The 22,130-nt window shown below is 40.3% G+C and overlaps 1 protein-coding gene and 1 long non-coding RNA gene across 3 annotated transcripts in view; one reads left to right on the forward strand and one right to left on the reverse strand.

The window, feature by feature from the left end:
* PSAT1 (phosphoserine aminotransferase 1) overlaps window positions 1-11,823 on the forward strand; it is a 27,291-nt gene extending 15,468 nt beyond the window's left edge. Inside the window, exons 7-9 of one of the 2 annotated variants that reach the window (XM_042455504.1) lie at window positions 5,489-5,617; window positions 8,090-8,119; window positions 9,619-9,748. In XM_042455504.1, the coding sequence (XP_042311438.1) occupies window positions 5,489-5,617; window positions 8,090-8,102 (142 nt within the window). In that variant the 3' untranslated portion in view covers window positions 8,103-8,119; window positions 9,619-9,748. Of the gene's footprint in view, window positions 1-5,488; window positions 5,618-8,089; window positions 8,120-9,618; window positions 9,757-10,695 lie in introns of those variants that run through there. The other variant, XM_042455503.1, reaches the window with a different exon arrangement.
* A 6,116-nt stretch (window positions 11,824-17,939) lies between these two features.
* LOC121922901 overlaps window positions 17,940-22,130 on the reverse strand; it is a 21,206-nt gene continuing 17,015 nt past the window's right edge. Inside the window, exon 4 of the long non-coding RNA XR_006102251.1 lies at window positions 17,940-20,818. This is a non-coding gene — a long non-coding RNA (uncharacterized LOC121922901). The remainder of the gene's footprint in view (window positions 20,819-22,130) is intronic.

The following is a 22,130-nucleotide window of genomic DNA, read 5'->3' on the forward strand; positions in this document are numbered from 1 at the left end:
AAAAGAGAGTGATGTCTTTTCCACTGAATTATCACCTTGCTATCAAGATTTCATCATTTAGCAGTTCTTGTGAACAAGGTGAACCTGAATGCAGCATTGCTGTCTGTGCCACTGATTTGCTGACAGTAGCGGAAATTGTTAGTAGGATAATTAGGAACTCTAGTCAAGCTAGAGTTGAGTGAAAGTATGTCGCTGACTGTGGAGATTTCTGAATACAGACCCCAAAATTCACAGTTCAAGAGCAAGCATTTGCATTATATCAACAGAATACTGAAATTATACAAGCTTCATTTAAAATGTCTTTTTTAACAGGTGGGTCGTATATGAAATAGGCATTTGACTTTTTAAAGCTTGTGAGTCAGTGTGTTTCTGAAAGTATACTTCAGCTGATAGGATGTACAAATGGAAAAATAGTCAATCCTGTTATCTTAGCAGGGTGAGTGTGTAGCCTTACCAAATCCCAGGCTTTAGCGAGATCGTTCCATATTTCATGTACCTTTGACATTGCATGTGCAATAGATTGGTTTCCCCTTATCCCCAGTATTATCTGATAAATAGTTTATTCTACACACGTTGCAGAAGCCACATCTTCTGTATTAATTTCTTAAATACCATGTTTTAAAATACCAAACTATTTATCTTAAAAGTATTCTTTCATCTCCCCTCAGCTATTTTATGGCACCATCAAAACAATAACATGATATCTGGAAGTATCATAAAGAAGAGAGGCTTTTTAACTTTTGAAATATGGTCATTCCTTGCCCTATGTAACATGCAGGGTAAAACCAAAGAGAAAACAAGAAAAGCTCCTGGGCCATATTAAAAACTGGAAAATAATATACTTATATGGTTTGTCTTAGAATTAAAATATCCTTTGGACCAGCATTTGCAGATTAAGGGAGGATTTTGTAGGTTTAATGCAGGAGTTGGAAAGGGGCGCTCCTCCAGATGCTAGAAAGAAATGCCCATCAATCCTAGACAGCATAGCCAATGCTGAAAGATACAAGGAGTAAGAATTCCAAAACCCACAGGTGGGCCACAGATTTCCCATCATTGGGAAAACCTACTGTGTGTATGGATAGGTGACAATATAATTTTTTTTCTGGAAAGAACAAGCAACCAGCAACCTATTTATGCCAGCTATATTTATTGTTCTCACCTTGGTCCTATTCTGGTGTACTACACCCTCCACTAAACATTGAAAATGGGGCTAGATATGTTACCTTGGCCACAGTCCCCCATTACCTACCCAAATTGTAGGACAATAGCCAGGAATGGGAAGCCTTTTCTTCCCGTACAAAAATCTAGCACTTGTCTCCCCCACCACCCTGGGTTTTGAAATGAAGGCAGGAGATTACAGAAATAGAACAGGCTTCCCTGCAGTGCAAAAGCTGCCCTTGAACTTGTGGAGGGCAATGGACAAGAGTAAAGCTTTTATACTCACAGATCATAGAACTGGATGAGACTATAAGGGAGATCTAGACCATCCCCTTGCCATACAGGAATATACATTCAAGCTCACCCTTTCTATCCTATAATTCTAATTACATGGAGGAAATGAAAGCCTGAGTACTGCTCTCATTCTCTTCCAATCTAGTGTTCTCTACATCTTTACTAGATCAGCCCCAGCTAGCATAGCCAGTGAGTATGGTACATGAGGATGATGGGCACTGTAATCATAGTAGTCAGCTACAGGAGGTGAGTGGGCTGAACTAGACCTTTCCAGAAGATGGAGGGAAGTGACTCAGTGGCAGGCATACCTTGCAGTTAATGTGTTATGTGGTCTTAGTCTTTAATCAGTGGTAAGTCTTGAATTGCATAAGTCACCACATGTTTTTTTAAAGCACACTCCCTCATTTATTTTCTTTTACCACATGAAAGTTACTCTGGAAAGTAATATTTTAGCAGTTTGAAGAGAACTGTATTTCACAAAAGTCTATGAATGCTGAGAGAAGCTTTCAGGAGTTGGGGGATGGACCAGCCTCCTTCCCAACATCCATGCCCTTCACATCCAAAATATATTTTAACAAGGATACTGACCCCTCCAACTGGAAATGACTTCTGGCTTTGAAAATCCCCTTGTATGTTGCAGTCCCCAGGGACCTCAAAGTGCCCTGTAATATCCAGTGCTTCCTTCTAGAGGCTTTTGGGAACATCACTGGCCAATGTCATGTTCTCTGAGTTATGACTCAAATGTTTGAGTTATGACAGGTCATTGAAAGGAAGGTTATACCAACTTTGCCCACCCTGCTGTACTGTGGCAACTCTCCTCAGGTTAGGCAACTCAACTTTCCAAGCATGATTTGCTTGAATTTATTTATTTTTTGGTTTGGTATATGTGTGGGTTAGTGACGCATACTTCAGAACAAACTATTACAGTGTTGTAAATATTAACCTCTATGTTGGCAGAGTATGTCTGCTTTGAGTTTGCTTTTAAAATGCTACCCATGAGTTTCTTCTCCTTTTTGTTTTTGTTTTTGTTTTCTTTAACTGCTTCTCTTTCTTCCGTTTGCTGGCAGTAGTTGGCTGGCAACCTGACCTGAATGTCCATGAGTTGGTTTAGCAAAACGCTGAATTAAATTAGAGCAATGTGGATCATTTTAACCTCTTGCCAAAAGGAGCCCTGGCTTCCCAACATTAATCTCCTGGGTGGAGATTAATAGCATTTTCCCCCAGAAGAAAATCTCATTTCCTACCTACAGGGATTTGCTTGATATTCAAATCTGCAACTCACCCTGCTTTGGGGATGACATTGAAGCTTTCTATGTGGCTTTAAAGTGGGTCATTCAATTACTCGCTGCCTGCTGTTTAGTGGATGTACTCTGGTGGATATAGGAAAGGCTTAGGTGAAATTCAGTCCTGTGCAGCATTCTATATATTTTCCCACTGGAATATGCAAGAATTTTCTTGGTGAATCCGAGCTTTGCTAAAGTCTGCATTTGCAGGCTAGGCAAGGGCTACTTGTCTTCTGAAGACCTGAAATGCAGTATGTGGTATAAAATGAAAATACCACAATTTATTGCCGATGAAAGCAATAAAAATATTTCTGTAAAAGGCTGAACAGTATAAATGCACTCAATATGCATATTTTAAATCAGCCAAGATGGAAAACTAGGAGAAGCACAGCAACAAAATATTGAAAATATTTTTTACTCCAAACCAAACGTGTGACAAAACAGAATTGGATTGGGAAATATTGGAATCCCTGTATCCCAAGGACTAACATATCATTCCATTGGAAGGTATGCCAAGGCCTGAGGTCAGTGACCCAGCAGTGTGCTTCTGCAGTGTTAATGGAAGCAGATTTGTCATCAGAAATGGGAGAGAGGATTGCTGCTTCCCCATGCAGCTTCTGCATGCCCTAAACAGTGCTACCTCCTTCTCCCCTCAGGCCATCGTGTTTCTCAAAACTCAGCTCTACTATTAGCTGTCAGCCCCTATCTGTATTATGGTGATACTGCAACTAGCCCACATTATAGGGTTATTGTAAAGATTTTGGAGACTTAAAATGTAAAGAACCTTCTTGGCCATCTCAACAACAATATAAAAAATATTAATATTTTTAGCTGTGGCAAAGTAGGTTGCAGCCTTAGGCCTTTGACTATGTGGTCCAGAAGTGTTCAAAACTGTATTGTGCAAGCAGATGTAATGTGGAAGAATTTTATAATGCAGTCTTTTGAAGCACCCCTTTTCAGTCTCTAATAGAGGGATTAATGAAAGAGAACATGTTGGAAGTGTGCCATTAAACACATGCAGACAGAGACAGGCGGTTTATTATGCAAAGGAGCTTCCATGGGAAATGTGTCTGCTCCATCAAGCAGAGTTATGTAGCTAAAACCACACAGACAAAGTGAGAGTACATGTTTTGCATTCTCATTTTCATTCAATAACTCTCTTTAAAAATAGCAGTCAGTGTGCTATAGAAAAGCAGTGGGATTCTGGTAGTCTCTGTTAAGAACGTAATTTGTAGTGCATGACATTATTGTCAACCTAGTTACTACAAAGGAAATTGATTTAGGTGAAAAGTTTAAAGAGGTGGAGCTTTTTGGTGAAATTGTTAATGTTCCCATATTTTTTTAAAAAAGGATAATGCCAGCATTGTTTTTAGCAAGTTCTTATTGACCCCCTGGCCTTTGAGTCAAGATTCTTTTAATGCTACCCAATATTTCACAGTACTCAGTATGTTTTCATTTAGTCTATACTAGGAGCATGCTGATGTTAGTACTGGGGGATCTCTGAGTGGTTTACAGTTTATTAACAAAGACTTCTCACAGCTGTTTAACAGTAGTAGTAACAAAATATGCTAAGTTATTTTTAACTATTAAAGTCAAGAAAGCTGAGGGCTGGGGTAAACCAGATAGTGAAAAACCATTTAGGCTAGCTTTTCTCAACCTTAAAAAAACCCCCCCCCCCCCCCCCAACTGTGATCGCTCCCAGGACCCCTGATGACCTTTCACAGAACCCTGATTGAGAAATTCTGGTTCAGACTATAACTTCTACAATTGTGGTAGGACCAATACAGAAAATGTTTATAGTAGTGACTTTGTGATAGTTTAAACCTATGTATCCTAGAGCAGCATTTACTGGAGAACAGGATGCTAACTGGAAAACTTAGAAGTCAGATATAGAGCGTGACTACATGGGCCATTTGCTGTGAGTTCCCTCTGTGTCACTCGGTTCAGATTACACAGGACTAAAAGCCCAATTAGACTGAGGACTGCCCACAGGTGGGAAGGGCAATCCCACCCCCCTTAACACGCTTTTAAATAACTCACTATTTGCTCCACATCTTCCCAAAAGGTCTGGGGCATCCTGGAGCGACAGTGGGCGATTGTCTACACAGTGTCCCGCTATGGCAGCCACTGCCACCTGTATGAATTGCTCCTCTGAGGTGCCCAACTATATGGTGCCTTGTTTTTTGTTTCTGTGGGAGCAACTTGCAGTGGTAGTGGTGGGAGGCATAGTGGGACCAGTGTAGTCAGCTGTCCACTGTGACTCTGGAACGTACAAGCAAAGGGGAAGCTTTGGAGCCAGAATTCTCTGCGGGCATTCTCAGTGTAGATCTGCCCATAGTTTCTTTAACTGGGAAGTTTTACTTGTAATTAAAGTGTTTTTAGCATATGACTAGTCTCATTTGCTTGAGCCATTTGAAAATGTTGGCTCTGATACACATTTCATTTCCTTGGTGCCCACTGAGAAAGTCTTTGTGTGTGAGATGTTGTGAATTTTGTCTTAAGAGAAAGCTGACTTGCTTTCCTGTGTGGGCTTATGCCCACTCTTTGCATCATTGAAATAGGCTGGTGTTCACAAATAATTGGTGCCAAATAAAACATTAGCCTTTCAGGTATCACAAGACTATTATTCCATGCAATCTGTGCCAAGTTTACAGCTTACATAATGGAAGCCAAACATGCTTAGAATGTCAAAACACGTTTAGAATTAATTAATGTTGCTTATTGCTTGTAATTGTTGTTTCTTTTGGTTCCAGCATCTACATCATGGGCTTGGTCCTGGAGTGGATTAAAAACAATGGTGGAACTGCCGCTATGGATAAACTCAGCCAAAAGAAATCACGAATGATTTATGACATTATTGACAGATCCAATGACTTCTATGTGTAAGTTACTCTAACCTCTATCATTATTGTGATATAAATGGCTCACAGGAAGATGTGAATCTCTGCTAAACAGAGGGAAATAAATGCTTTGAGGTTGCTGCTGAAACTTTTCCAGCTGTTAGAAGGGTGGGAGGAAGCAGGCAAGATAGGGGCTCTTAAGGCTGGCCTGGGGACGGAGTTGGGGTGTTGCATCCACATGATGCATGCCCTGACTCTGTCCCCCAGGGTTCCATGACATTGCACGCTGCTCTCCATGGCGTGCGGCATCATGATGCTTCTCCTATGCTGTGTCCATACAATTCAGTGCTGAAGAAGTGCCGTATAGTTGTGGCTCTGCAGCTATTGCACCTTTTCCACGGTGCAAAAAGGAACCATTTATTGTGGCTCTTTTTCGTGTTCTGGAAAGGCCGGATCTGTGCCATGGTGTGCAGTTGCTGCAGCCCCAATCTGTCTGAAGAAGGGGTGGCTGGAGGCCGCCTCTTTGAGGCTATTGTACAGCCCCATAGTTAATGATCACAAGAATGACCTGGATTTTTTTTTTTTTTGTTAAATATGCAGGAAAGATTGCGGGTTTGTAGCAGCCACCTGGAATATTCTGTTGAAGCTTTACCTGTATGGGCTTGTAGAATTACTTTAGAAAACTTAATTTAAAATGTTATCTGTTGCAGCACAGGGTAGAGGATTATTGCCTTTGGCTGGATTACAAGAGTAAAAAGAAATTTTGTGGAAATATGAAGTAACACCTCTTTAAAATTTGCCACGATAAATGAAATAGTATGGGGAACACAATGATCTAGGGCAGGGTGATGGACTATATTACCCCCTAAACTCTTCCAACATGCGCAAATGGCTAACATTTTAGACATATTTTTGCCTCAGTGCCCTCTAGGCCCTCTAGCATTTCTGAAATTTATATTTTTTGAATGTTTTCAAGCTGTAGATGCTTGAATCTTTGGATGAAGAGTCTGTGGTAGGGGAGGCTTCTTCTGTTCCCATGGAATTAACCATTTGAAGTACAGTTGGCCCTTCTTATACACTGATTTTTTATACATGGATTCAAGCATCCACAGTTTGAAAATGTTCAAAAAAGGATAAATTTCAAATATCAAACCCTGATTTTCCATTTTTAATAAGGGACACCATTTTGCTCTGCCATTGTATTTAATGGGACTTGAGCATCCACAGATTTTGTTATCCACAGGGGATCTTGGAACCAAACTCCAGCATATAACAAGGGACCCCTGTAATTACAGTTGGCCCTCCAGATTCATGGTCTTGATTATGCATGAGGTCAAGGCCACTTGCCCAGGCATTCCTTCTCCCCTTCCCTCCTCGGCTTTTTTCCCCTCAGGAAAAAAGCCTAGGAGCCAACTCTGTTTCTTTTCTGGTGGGCCAAGCAACAGCCTGGGCTGTCTGGGGGGCAATGGGGTAGGCAAACGGATGGGGCAGGCAAATCTAGATGGACAGGAGGGCGGGGGGAGGCAGCGTGCACCTCTTTCTCCTCATCCCCACGCCCTTCAGTCCCTTCAGCCAGATCTGGGAAGGGATGGAAGGAAGGGGGGATGAGGAGAAACAGGCACATGCCTCTTTCTTCTCACCCCCCCTCCCTCCTGTCCCTATAGCTGGCTGTGGAAAGGGACTGAAGGGTGGGGGGATGAAGGGAGGCAGGCATGTGCCTCCTCCCCCCTGCGCTCCTGTCTCTTTAACTGGCTTCCCAGTGCCAGTTAAAGGAAGGAAAAGGCAGGGGAAGAGCCGAGCGAGTTTCTTCTGGTCCCTCCCAGGCATCGGAGGGGAAGTGGTAGGGGCTTACATTATTCACAGATTTTTCATATCTGCGGGACTCCTGTTCCTCTAATCCACACGAATAAGGAGGGACAACTATTTCATTCATATGAAGTAATAGGAACAAAAGTTAAACTATTCTCCATCAGTATCATAAGCTTTATTGAGTCTTACTTTCATTTTTAATTGCATAAATTCAATTTTAGCTTGATGCTTAAGTGCACCACTATGAGAGGATTCATCCTTTTGAACAAGGAACCTATCTGGATGTGTCTTGTGCCCACTCTTCTATTTTGTCATTTTCTCCCTCTGGCATGTGCCCATCCTGACTTCTGTCTTTCTGGCACATGTCCATCATACTTGGTTTTGCTGCTCATAACTAACAGCCTTCCCTCAAACCAATCATGAGTTAATTCTGATATGCCAGCAGTCGTGTGGTGCAGAGCTCTTTCATGGGATTTTGCGTATGGCAGAGATTGATATGGGAATGTTACTTTCACACAAAGTCTCTGGGGCATGTGGAATGCTTGTATATAGCCAAGACACTTTCAGCCTTCTTCCTAAGGTGCCAAGTTTTGAGGCATGGGAGTTGCTATGTAAGGACCATACCATGCTGTAAATGGCACACTTTGAATGCTAATTAATCTATAATATTCTTTCTTTCATTCTTTCCCATTTCATATTTTCTAGCTGTTGGTTCTGAAGTGACTGGGGAATTAGGTGAGCTGAAAGCTTGGAGAGATTCTCCACTCTGAAAACAGCTAATTCAGATTTTGCTTTTAGAACCTAAACTGTTCAGGAGTCCAAAATCGAAGTAGTGGCCATTACTGTGATAGAATTAAACTGCTGCTGAGGAGTGGTATGTGTCTTATCAGTATGTACTGCTGCCTTTTGCAGCTGAGGTGGCAATGTCTGTGCCATGCTTTTCGCTGAAGGAAAATCTTATCTGAAGCAGGGCTGTTTACCTGTGAAATGCCACCTAGCAAATGAAATGCCTCACTGGGCAGACCAAAATGTGACCGGCCTTTCAATGCCACAGGAATTGTATTCCATCTTCCACATGGCTGCAGTCTTTCTGCCTTTCATCCTGTGCTTCCACTCTCCAGATCTTGTGAGTGGCAGTGTGAAAAAGTTAAACTGCAACTTCATGAGTGACTTGTGCCATAGTTGCTGAATTATGTCTGCTTTTTTCTCTCTTAGACAGCTGATGCTGGCAAAATTTAACCAGAACCTGAAGCGAGACAAATTGCAATCACATTTCTAGGTCTTTTCATTGCAGAACAGTACAAGAATCTAATCATGGCCACTAAATTTAACGATGCCTTTAAAAGCAAATTATATGAATTGTTAGGGGATAATGCTGTCAGTGGGAGCCAGAGTAGTATGGTGGTTTGTGTTGGACAAGAACTATGGAAGATCATGGTTCAAATCCCTGCTCAGCCATGAAAACCCATTGGATAACCTTGGACAAGTCATACACTCTCAGCCTCAGAGGAAGGCAAACGCCTTCTGAACAAATCTTGTGAAGAAACCCCCATGAAAAGTTTGCCTAGAGTTGCCAAAAGTCAGAAATTACTTGAAGGCACACAATAGTAACAACAGGAAGACTTCAGTGCAAACTAGCTGTTTTTGTACTGTATCTGAATGCGCATATTTCCTCCAATATCAGAGGCAGTGTGCTCCTCAGTACCAGTGGAACCCAAGAAGGAAGGTACTGTTGAAATCATGTATCTGAGAGATGGGAAAGCTACTTGATATCTTTTATGAGTCTGCTCCAAGCATGAATAAATCTCAGTCCAAACAGATCAGAAATTGAATTGCCAATTGGACACCATTTTGTTTCTTCAGCAGTTGCTCTGGAATACAGCATTGTGTTTTCATGTGCATGCCCAACTTGTGTTTCCATGTGATTATCATTCAACTAATCCATGTGAGATTACAGGCAATCCTTTTCCAAACTGATAGTCTCCAGAAGGTTTGGACTATTATTCCCCCTCAGTCCAGCTACCATAGGCAATGATAAGAGACTGAGAGTTGAAATCTAAAATTATCTGGGAGGAACCAATTTGAGGAAGGCTGTTACAGAGTGGAGTTATTTTTGTGGATAAAGAAACAACTTGTTTAGAAATTTGATCTAGTTTATCTTGTATTGAATTTATAACAAATCAATTAAAATACGGCTTTCAAAAATATGAAATATATTATTATGATATTTTCAGATGCCCTGTTGAAAGAAAGAACAGAAGCAGAATGAACGTTCCCTTTCGGATCGGTAGTATCAAAGGTGATGAAGCCCTTGAAAAGAAATTCCTTGATAAAGCTGTAGAAAACAACATGATATCCCTGAAAGGGCATAGGTAAGAGAGAGAACTGTGAAGAAATTTTATCTGGAGCCATTTAACAAGATGACGGGACATACTGTGCTCACCATTCATGAGGAAGAGTGATTAAATTATCTTAGTTCATCTGAATGTGAACAAAACTTCCTATTTATAATAAGGGTTTGCTGAATGTTTGCCCTTTTCTGAAAAACCCTTTAATTGGAATTTAATAATTAAAATCCCTGAGTATTTAGAAACTAAACTATGACTAGTTTTCATTTATGTTTCAGATTACAAAGTTGAAAGCCCTAAAATAAGTCACGAACAGTAGTCCTTGAACAGATGTTCCTTTTTGTGTGTGACAAAATAAATAGCGAATTAACTATTAACTATTGAAGTAATGCCACTGTTTCTCCATATCTGCTGTTGCATAACCATATTTTCCCCAAGTCCCCTTCAGCTTCTTTTCTCTTTTCCAGAACAATCCAGTCAGTCACATACATGTAGCTGATTTAAAAAAAAATATTCTATGTACAATTATATATATAAAACAACATTTAAAAATTACTTTAACAACAATAAAATGCAAAAGCAAAACAACGGAACACCATGAAATACATATACCTAATACATCAGCCCAATACATATGTAATGCATAACCTAATTCTAACATCTACACAAAAACTAATAATACACACTTTACGAAAGGAAAAACAAACAAGAAGACAACCACAAATTGTTGTGACTTCCTTCCCTTGATTTTGACTTCCCTCCCAGATTTTGTCGCTGAGGTCAATTCCTTTCCACCCCACTCTTATTGTGGGGGTAATCTTATCAGGATTCACTGAGAGCAAGCAAAGACATTTCATATTCTTTCTCCCTAAAAGACCATGGTCTGTAGAGAAATAAAGAATACTTGTGAAAGTGTGTGTGACTCTCTGCTTGTTTTCTTACATTGTCCTTCTCATATTCCAGATCTGTGGGAGGAATCCGTGCCTCTTTGTATAATGCTGTCACTATAGAAGATGTTGAAAAGTTAGCAACATTCATGAAAAGCTTCATGGAGATGTACCGGTCATGAACTGAAGAAACAAAATGTTGTGTTGCAGCCCTGTGACATAAAACTATTAAGAATTGGAAGATTGTAAAAAAGATTTATTAGAAAAATTTTAACAGAGAAGCAATTTTTGAGACTAAACATTCCAGCATCCAGCTGGAGGGATCTACTGTCAAGTATGCTTTGCTGAACTCAATCTGTATGAACATTTTGAAAAAGGAAGTCTCTCTTACTCACTTGGCTATGGTGCCATTTTTCTTCCTAAACTGTTAAGGACACATTTAATTATTCTGAAGTGCAGGTTGTTTTAATGTATTAGAAAATATCCTTTTGGCAGGCTTACATTTATATACCAAGGGAAAAAATAATTTTCCTTCCCAGTCCTCTCTTCCTTTGAAGTCAACTTTGCCTTCATTCCTCCCTAAGGCTGTCTCTGCTGTACAATTTTGGTTGTTTATATTTTCACTCAGAGCCCATTTTCTATATTTTATGCTTAAAGGGGGGGCTTTCCATGTTCTTCACCTACAGATTGGTTTCATACATGAGCCCAACATCTATAGTATGCAGTGGTCACAGCGAACAAGCTTCATCACTTGTTACGATCTTTCTGCATCTTAATTACATTCTCTAGTATAACTCCATTCCTCTCAAAAATAAAGCTTAGCCAAAACCTCTCAAAACTCAACGCACAATATATGCACTACATTTTTCAAAAGTTATGTTAAAACTGCTATGTGCCATAAAAAAATGATCAAGAGACTAAATTTCTACCAGTCATTTACCGTCTCCTTAGAACTGGAGTTTATCAGATTGGAAACACAATTCTAATTTCCTGTCCATTTTAACTGCATACAATATTGAGCATAGTATGTAAGCTTAAACAATATGAACAGTGCCCCTCTTTATTCTTGGTATAAATGTGTGAAGGTGGTGAACATGTGCCACTACAAAAGGAATAGTTTTATTGCTTAGTTTAAAATAGCCAAGTTTTATTTTCTTCTTGTGTTACACTATGAGCTGAAAAATAATAAAAGGCTTCTGTACTAGTTTGTGATTTTGGTTTGATTCAGAAAGCTCAAATATGATGGGATACACATTCTTTGTGACCCTGCAAATAACATTACTTCTTCCAATAGCACATGATTTTTTAAAAAAAAAATTCTGGTGATCCTTGTTATCTCTCTTGAAGAGAGGAGTCTGGATATTTGTATAGTTGCATAAAGTTAGATATTACTTCATATAGTATTGTATACAGTCCCAGCCACTAATCTGCCTCCAGAGATGAAGTTCCTCCCATTCCATTTATCATCCTTTAGCATCCAGATGCTGTTTCACTTTCTGCAGATTGGTGCTGAAGAATTAGACAGATACAAAATAAGATTTTTTTAAAAAAAATCTTATTACAATACACATCCTATACTGTGTTGTCAGGCCTTGCCTTTGAGGATGGAGAGCTGGACACTGACCTGAGGATTAAACAGTGTGGTGCTGAGCTGAGTGCCAACATTAACTTAGTGGCTGTTTTTTGTTTGTTTAATTTACTGCTGGAAATCATAAAGTGAAGTTGTAAAATATACTCTTGGGAGACAGAAAGGAAGATTCCTTATTGGCTAGACATGCAGCCTAACTCCAAACGTCTAAAAAAAAAAGATGGTAAAGTTTTCTGGGAAGCAATAGAGGTATGACTTTTAGGCTTATGTCTGGTTATAGAGGTGGTTTCTTTTTCCAGTAAGAAAAAGAACAGGGAAGGCTTTAAGGAGGATTCTGTGACAGATCAAATAGCAGGCCCATCAGAGAAAGAATTCAAGGAACTGATTGAGCATCACTGAAGGTGCCACTGGTGAGTAATTTTAAGGCGTAAGAGTAGTAAGGACTTAAGAGACTAGGCCATAAGGGAGGACATCTTGAAGAACTAACTGTGAAAGATCCCACCTCAAGGCCTATGAAAATGATTTCCAGGAAGCAGGTGAATTTGGAGGAGGCACTCCAGAAACAAAGAACATCTCCCAATCCTGTATGTCTTCCTCAATTATTACAGAAGCCAAAGTCAGAGAAGAAACCTGCTATTGCTGACAGAAGAACTGTGAGCATTTATTCCAATTACAGTGGCAGAATCACAGAATCATAGAGTTGGAAAAGACCACAAGGGCCAGACAGTCCAACCCCCTGCCATGCAGGAACTCTCAATCAAAGCATCCCCAACAGATGGCCATCCAGCCTCTGCTTAAAGACCTCCAAGGAGGGAGACTCCACTACACTCCAAGGGAGTTTGTTCCACTGTCGAACAGCCCTCACTGTCAGGAAGTTATTCCTAATGTTGAGGTGGAATATTTTCCTGTAGCTTGCATCCATTGCTCCGTGTCCTAGTCTCTGGAGCAGCAGAAAACAAGTCAGCTCTCTCCTCAATATGGCATCCCGTCAAGTATTTAAACATGTTCTGAGAACTTTATTTGAAAAGCATTTAGATTTTCAATTATGTTGTTCTACTATTATTCAGTGCATATTTGTGGCTGGCTGAAGCTACAGTTACATACATAAACCTTCCTGCACATCTGTTTGGGTGTGTTGTTTTTTTTTAAATGATATTAATGGCTTTGCCATTTTGGTCATGAATGGGCTAATGCAAACATGTGCAGGAGGCCCATTATCCACAATGAGTCACAATGGCAATCTGGACAAAGGTCATACTTGCAGAACACATGATGCTTTATTTAGTGATCCTATTAATATGCTGCAAAATAGCCAAGTTCTCTGGGTGCTTTTCAATGTGAATATGATCTTGGAATGCAATACTAGGTCACAAAAGAAAGTACAGTTGTTTCTGCCATAGCTCCAAGATCAAAATGTAGACATCTAAAACTTAGTATAGACAGAAGGTGGCTCTAGGGAATGGATTTATTTTGTTTTAACAGGTGATTTAAATTTTTGTTAAAATTTGTTGCCTTCAGTATCACAGTTAGCCACTAGGTGGCAGATATCCCAAAGCAGTCCAGAAGAGTCTTCAGTGAGGCCTGAGATGTTTAGTGGGTTAAAATGCCACTTCTCCCTGTTCCCGAAAAGGGTTGTCCTTGGGGCTTCATGCCCCAGGACACCCCGGGAGCTGCAGCCAGGGGAGAAAGGGGCCGCTCAGCCCCATTTCCCCTGACATTGTTCCCCCAGCTGTTTGGTGGCTGCGGGAATGAGCCGCGCCCTCTGAAGGAGCTCCATTTTGGAGCTCCTTCACACGCCGTGCTTAGGTCGCCATAAGCAGCCTGGGACGGCGCGACAACGTCACACACGTGCCATGTCATTTGGACACAGCACATGTGTGATGTAATCATGACGGCCCATGTGGATAAGAGGCCGCCATGATTACGCCCCGTCACATGCTAGGGTTAGGCCGCATGTGGGCGGAGCGCCTGGAGGCAACCCTAGCATGTGACGAGGACGTCACATAAAGCCTGTCTGTACCAGGCCTTTGTTTTCTTTGGAGTTCTTAGGCAGTGCCATATACTCCTTCCTTTGGCAGGGATCCCAAACACATTAAACAGAGGTGGATCAGGGAAGAAAGAGAAATAAAGTACTGGGGAGAGGATGGGGCTAGATTTCTAACACTAGCCAAGCTAGGTACTTATAGTTTGTTTTTGTTGTTGTTGTTGTTAACTGCCTTCGCATTGATCTCAACCCATGGCGACTCTATGGATGAGACATCTCCCAGCCCCCCTACGGCTCTCCCCAGCTCCTGCAAACTCATATTCATGGTCTCTTTAATAAAGTCCATCCATCTAGCATGTGGCCTTTCTCTCTTTCTACTTCCCTCCACCTTTCCTAACTTTATTGTCTTTTTCAATGATTCATGTCTTCTCATGATGTGTCCAAAGTATGACCGTCTAAGTTTTGTCATCTTGGCTTCTAGAGGTATTTCTGGCTTGACCTGCTCTAGGACCCATTTGTTTGTCCTTTTAGCTGTCCATGGGATCCTCAGTACTCTTCTCCAGCACCACATCTCAAATGAGTTGATTTTCCTCCTATCTTCTTTGTTGACTGTCCAGCTCTCACATCCAGACATGTTAATAGGGAATACAGTGGCTTGCATGATTCTGACTTTTGTGCTGAGTTATCTGTCTTTGCATTTTATGATTTTTTCCCCAGTTCTTTCATAGCCACCTTCCCCATTCTTAATCTTCTTCTAATTTACTGGCTGCAGTCCACTAGATATGAGAACTCTTTAACTATTTCTATTTCTTCATTGTCTAGTTTGAATGTGTGTAAGTTCTCTGTGGTCATTATTTTTGTTTTCTATATGTTTAACAGTAAGCCTGTCTTTGTGCTTTATTCTTTGATTTCCCTTAGTAGTTGTTCCAGGTCTGTGAGCTTCTATGTTAGTATTATGGTGTCGGCAGCTTATACTAGTAAACAGTAAAATAAATTGTTAGTGAACAGTAAAATAAACGGTTTGCACAAAATTCAAAGGATTTATGCCATCTTGAAAGACTTGGGGGGAAAAGTATTTGCCTGACATGGAAATGACCACAAAGTAGGTGTTAGGTGAGCTCTTTTCAGGGCAGAGTTTCACAGGTGGGTGCCACCAACAGACAGGCCCTTCCACTAGTAGTCACCACTTGCACCATCCACATTACATAAGCTAGGAGTGGGTCTTATCAGTACTAACTGGCATAGCCTATGGTGAAGGATAATGGGAGCTACAGTGCAAGATCTGGAAAACCATACCTTCCTCTTCCTAATTATAGACTAATCTTCCTAATTATAGACTAATCAAAGTAGCTTGACATATCACCTTTGTTAATTGCCCACATTTAAAACAGAGTTTGAAAAAAAAACATTTTGGATTACAACAGTTAAAACCTTTCATCAGCATGGCTATGGTGTCTGGGAATTCTGGGAGCTGTAGTCCAAAAGTAATGTATCAAACTCTGCTTCAGCAAAACTACAAGACTACAGCTGCTGAAATGATTCATAGGTATTAAGTTGAGCAAACAGTCAGTGACTATCATATTTTCCCCTGGGGTAAAATGACAGTAATGAGAAAGTGAGTCTTTCCCCAGTGTACTTGCAAAACTGACTGCAAGGACATATAGGTACAGGTTTGGATGGTAGTGTGCATTAATAGCATGAAACCAAATATATGTGGGGGGAAATATGATATGATTCAATTTCTTTAGGATTGCATATGGCTTCTTGGACACTTTTGCATTATTCTATCAGTATATCTGGAAATTAATACCCACTAAGTAGCTTATTGCTCAGCATTTTAAATCAGCTCCAGCCTCCCAGGCTGGAGTCAGGTTGCGGGATGGAGGCAGGGATTACTGCATATTAAATTACTGCTGAACTGCCGGCCACCATCACCCCGGGTTTTGGCTGGGTCCCAGCTGCATTCCACCAGCACTTTTTAGAAGCCGGAAGGCTTTCCTACTTTGAAAAAATGCTGGCGGAGTGCAGCTAGGACCCAGGTTGATGGTGGTCTGCGATTCGGCAGTGATTTAGTGTGTGATAATCCCTGCCTCCATCCCATGTCCCAGCTCCAGCCCGGGAGGCTGGAGCCAGTTTAAAATGCTGAGCGATAAACTCCATTATTTTTCGTGTAAATATATGAAACTGAAGTAGCTTAATTTTTTAAAAACAATATCTCATGAGACATGACAACATGGCTTTAAATGCCCATACCATCTCAAACTCTTTTGATGTTAAATTAAATACGAGGGGTAAATTTAATGCCACCTTAGGTGGCTGAATATAGTGAATGAATTAGATTTCTTGTTTTCCTTCTCCAGTTATTATAAGTCCAAAGTAACCAGGAATAACTATAAAAGGCGATAGGATATTTTGATAGATTGGTTTCTGTCAAATTAGGGTGAAAATATGATTATACTTGGCATTCTATCAGTATGTGATTAATGTTTGTTACATTACTCTCTTGGAATATGAAATAAAATGTGGGAGACCCTCTTCACGTTTGATAAGAATGTGCATAATTAAAAAGTGAAATGTTGCTTGCTTTTTATGTGAAATCAATCACTTTAATTGGAAAGAAGTATCCCTTATTTCTATTGGTAATTGGACTCTTGATAATTTTAAATCAGGATTCATGACGGTTTGTGATAAATCTCGGCTCCTTTTAGGCTAAAAGAAGCTCAGAAGTTATAATTACCCATGGATTACTCCTGGATGGCTAGATCAAAGAGATGGAAGGCAATAGAGAGAAAAGCTGTTTAGTACATGAAGATTTATTAGGTTCAAAAGCAGCTAAAGAATAAGTGTGTATTGGTAGCAAAAACAAAAGCTTATGCAACTTTTGAAATCCCATAGAAAAAAAAAGATCTTTAAGAGCCAGAAAGAAGAAATGAGTATTTTAGTCACTGCATTAATCTGCATCACATTTGAGCTGACGAAATTATGTGTCAGGGATTTGTGTGTGCCGAACTATTGTAGCAGCAATTTCCACTAAGATGATTAGAAAGTGTAATTTGTACAAATATAATTAGCTAAATCTGAGCTGTCATGTTTGTTTTCCTCCCCCACCTCCATGGATTACCATATGCATAACTGCTGTATGCTCAAAAATTTGCAAATGCTCTTTTGTGTGGGTGGAGATGAAATGTAATTGTGTGTGTGTGTGTGCCTTCAAGTATCCTGTTAATTTATGGCAACGCCATGAATTTCATAGGGTTTTCTTAGGTAAGGAATACTCAGAGGGGTTTTTGCCACTTCCTTCCCCTGACATATAGTTTACAGCACCTGGTGTTTGTTGGCAGTCTCCTATCCAAGTACTAACCAGGGCTGATCCTGCTTAACGTCCATGATCAGAAGCAATCCGGTGCTTTTAGGGTATATGTGTGTAAGGCTTCTTTGTGTGGGGAAGACTGAAATGCACTAGGTCATCTGCAGTTACATTCAAACTACAAGCTTGCTGAGAGGTGAGTGGAAACCCTGTTTCTTGAGGTGCTACACTCTGAAAACTGCCATCATTAGCCCCTGGGAGGTTATCAGTACTCACAGATGTATATGGAAGTAAATTGGTTGTTCAGTGCATGTACTGAATATGACATTTTCCCTTAGGAAGACTTTCTCCAGGTAAAATCTTTTGATACCAAATTAAGACAAGAACAGTTGGGTAGAGGATTGGTTAAGTATTAAAAATTAAGTAGCCGAGCAGTAACAATTGTTTTAAACTTTGAATATTTTCAAGTTCCATGATTTCATTCATGCAGATAGTCTTGCCACTGATACGAATCACAACTATTTCCACTTTCTCTTTGTGTTCATTGCTGCTATAGCTAATTCATTATCACTCAGTTCACAGTTGCTATGGACAATTTGTCACATGGTGGCTAACTTTGTGGTGATGAGCCTCTCCATATTTAGTTGGGTCCCTGGATGGCAGACCTGCACACTCCCACTGTGGCCACAGTCATAGCCTTACCAACTTGCACTCCACTGACATTTCCTGAGGCCCCAGAGTCACTCCCACGCGGTGAGATGGTGGGACAGGATTTTGGAGAGGATCGTTTCAGAACAGAAATGAAAATGATGATGTTCAGGGTCTCCAGAAATCATAAATGAGGCCAGAAGATCTAGATTAGTCAAAGTCTGGGTAGTAATGGCTCATGTGTGTGACCCATATTCACCCAGTTAGGATCTGTCTATTTCACCTCCCTTGACATCTTTATGAGCTGTTCCATTAGATATGCATTCAGGAGAGTATATGGTGTTACACACTGAGATTGGGAGATAACACATCTCATTAACATTACTATATTTCACACATCACCAAATCTTGTGCTGTCTTGGGACTCATTAGTTTAAAGAAACAACCTAATTTTATGCATGATTTTTAAAGAAAAGTCTCACTTAAATAAGACATTAAAACATGGTATTGCTGGGATATACATATACTGGCAAAGTGCTACTTCTTTGAGCAAAAGTCAGAAAATCAAGGAGGTTTTCACCCTCATCTGGGGGTTAAATTAAACAGAATGGGATGATGGGACAGTCATTCTCGTGTCCATCATATTCACATAGAAAAGCAGGTGGCCATCCTGCTTGTATAAGGCCTAAAAGTGTGCTGATGGTGGAGGCATATCCGAAAATCCTTTCTCCAATGTCCCCATGAAACTAGATCCTCCTTCAGCCTTTTCATATTTAGCACTAAATTCTGAAGGTGGCTTGAGAGCATGTTCAAATGGAGGGTTATAACTATGGAAGCACAGAAAGCGCGGTTTCAATTCATGTTGAGATTTGTGCATTCATAGGACAAACATATTTACAGTACCCTCCAAACTTTCATACTAAATGCACAGAAGTCCTGAGAGCCCTGGCATCCAAAGAGTTGTGTACACCCAAAATTTACTCAGTTTTAGTTTTTGTGTGTGGAGATTAACACTTGAACACATCCTTTGTATCTTACTTTAACAGTAAGAGGGATGCCATAGAAAAGATACATCATCATTTTTTTAAGGTGTACAATTTCCAAGGTATACTATGGATAATAAATGAGACGGTAGTAATTAAAGATGGCCATTGTGTGCAATGTTTGGGCATTGGACTGGGACACTGTGAGGTCAGGGTTTGAATCCTGGCTCGGCAATTGGCTGGCTATAGACAAGTCACAGTCTCTCAGGCTCAAAGGATAGCAATGAAAAAAACTTGCCAAGAAAACCCTATGATAGAATTGCCTTAGGGTCACCATAAGTTGGAAATGACTTGAAAGCACCCAACAGCAACAAAAGCTAGTTAGCCACATTTCAAAACTTCAAAAAAAACAAATAATTCAGATTAGGTCTCTTTTGCTTTCAGAAATGCAGCTGATAAGATACTGCATACACAATGTTCTATATATGTAGCTGTATTTCTTCTAGCTTTCAGCCTTGCTGCTGTAAACAAAGAGGTCTTTGAGCTTCAGTTCTGGAAAAGTTTTGATAAGAAAAACTGACAAGTTGATATATACTCACATATTAATTAATAACAGCGTCATCTGGAAGCAAGTCAAACAACACTAAGCCTCATTTTTCTCTCACATGAATAATATTCAGTGGATTAAGAGCTAGTATATCCAAACAAATAAATTGTGATGGCTTGGATGCAACAAATTGCTAGCAGCAGAAATACAAGAGGTTGCTCTGTTGTGATGTAGTCTGTTTGCTAACATGTTCCACAGAAGGTTGCCCAAGCAGAACTCATGGAAGCCAACACCCAGGCTAAAGAGTTCTCAATTTAGCAGGGACAGTCTCAGTTAATCTTACGTTATGCCATTTGTTTTAGCTGCTTTAAAAATTTCCCAGTTGCTCTCTCCTCCTCCTCACAGTTTCTTTCACAAGTGTGCACCAGGACTTAGTTTGCAGCAATCGAAGTAAGCCAAGGGCAAACCATGAGTTGAAGTTAACTTGAAGACAGTTAACTAAAGAAACAAAAGTGGGAACGGGGAGGTTTTGCCCCTGAGCATCCCCATACACCAGGGATGTAGCCAAGGGAGGGGGGGTCTTGGGGTCTGGACCCCCCCCCCCATTAGATAAAACGAATGGTGTGTGCCACTGCGCCACCACACCCAATGGTGGCACTTAGTGTGGACCCCCCCTTCCCAAAATCCTGGCTATGTCCCTGCATAAACTTCGCAGCATTCCTGTTTAGCTCCTAGGATTTTCAATTCATTTTTCTTACCAGGGTTCTTATGACTAAGAACAGCCATGAAAAGTGTCAGTTAATAATTGCTGTTAAAGGTATCAGTATTCTTGACTGAAAAAGGTTGGCTGTCCCACAAGCTTTGCAGATATCTGGAAAATTTGTTCTCTGCATTATTGGTAAGTGAAACTCATGTTCCACAGTAGAATACCACCTATGTAACTATGTCCCAATATCCAGAGAGGGTTGAAGACTTGAGATGCAAGCTGTTCTCTGCTGTGCTACATTGCAAATGACATTTGGAATTAAAGCAACTTTCAAAAGCAGTAGTTGGTTATTTGAAGAAAAAAGGCTGAACATCCCATTAGCATGATTGAGCCCTTGGATGTACCTAAGATTAGCTCTTTGGATCATAGCTTAGGCCTGTAACAAAAAAAAATACAATCTTAATCTTTGCTTTATTTGTGTCATCTTGCAAAAGAAGAAGAAGAGAGAAATCAATAGTAATAGTAGTAATAATAATAATAATAATAATAATAAACATGTATTTTTAAATCTTATGGTACAGTGAAGGAAACTACTCATTCGCACATTCACACTATATTCCCTCCCTTTATCATATACACACTAGTGTCTGAACGTAATTATAGGCACACCTTGACGTTATACATCTCCAGAAAAGCTGTTGAGAAATAGCAGAAATAATAGTGCTGAAAAGTGGATAGTTTAACATTCTGTCAAAATGTAAGCATGTTCCAAGTGGGCCGGGGAAATTGCTGCTGTCAATGACTATTGAGACAGGATAACCAAGTAGATTCTGTTTGAGTTAGACAGAGAGTTAACAGTATATTTCTTTCTCTTTTTTTGCCTTCTAGAATGTTATTCGACTTCAGCTGCCATGATACCTCTGATGGAATCCTGAGATTTGTAGTTTCATGAGGCACTAGAGCTCTTTGGCTGAAAATGCTAAAGTCCCCTCCCTGAGCTATCAGTCCTAGGATTCCATGGGATAGAACCATGGCAGTTAAAGTGGAATCATAGCACTGGAGTGTAACTAGATCCCCCAGAAGATTTCCTTCGCCATACAATGTTTTGTCAGCCTTGAAATATACATTGTTTGGTGGAGCTGGTAGGCCCTTTCTGGACAAGTGTGGCAATTGTTCTAAATCTTGGCTCTGAAGAATAGAATCATAGAATCATACTTAATTTGGAATTCAAATGAATATCTTTAAATGTTTGCCTATGTTATAGTTCCACTTAAATTTGTATGGCTGCTAGTCCCTTTTTGGTCAAATGGGGCAATGGTTCTAAATACTGGCTCTAAAGAATATTTCAGTTGGAATTTAAATGAATATCTTAAATTGTTTGCCTATGCTATAGGCTGAAATTTTCCACTGAAATTTGTACACTTGATGGTTGATTATTTGTTATATTAACTGAATCAATAACCAATAAATAAAAACCCAAGAAGGAGAGCCTCCTTCTTTCTTTTGGAAGATCCTTCTTACCTTCCCCTCTTGTAGTGGTTGGCAGCTTCCATGTCAGTGGGGTGATGGATCCAATCCATATTTTAGCCTGAACTTTAAAATTGGTATCCAACATGCTGAACTCTATCTTCAAAATAGGTTCAGCACTTTGGCGACACTGGCGGGATACAGACCGCCAATTTGGGGCGGTCTGGCCCCGCCCCTTTCCCCGGAGTATCGGGGCTTCAGCGGCTACACCGGCAGCCGCT

Source organism: Sceloporus undulatus, chromosome 2 (genome assembly GCF_019175285.1).
Source record: "Sceloporus undulatus isolate JIND9_A2432 ecotype Alabama chromosome 2, SceUnd_v1.1, whole genome shotgun sequence".
Lineage (NCBI taxonomy): Eukaryota > Metazoa > Chordata > Lepidosauria > Squamata > Phrynosomatidae > Sceloporus > Sceloporus undulatus.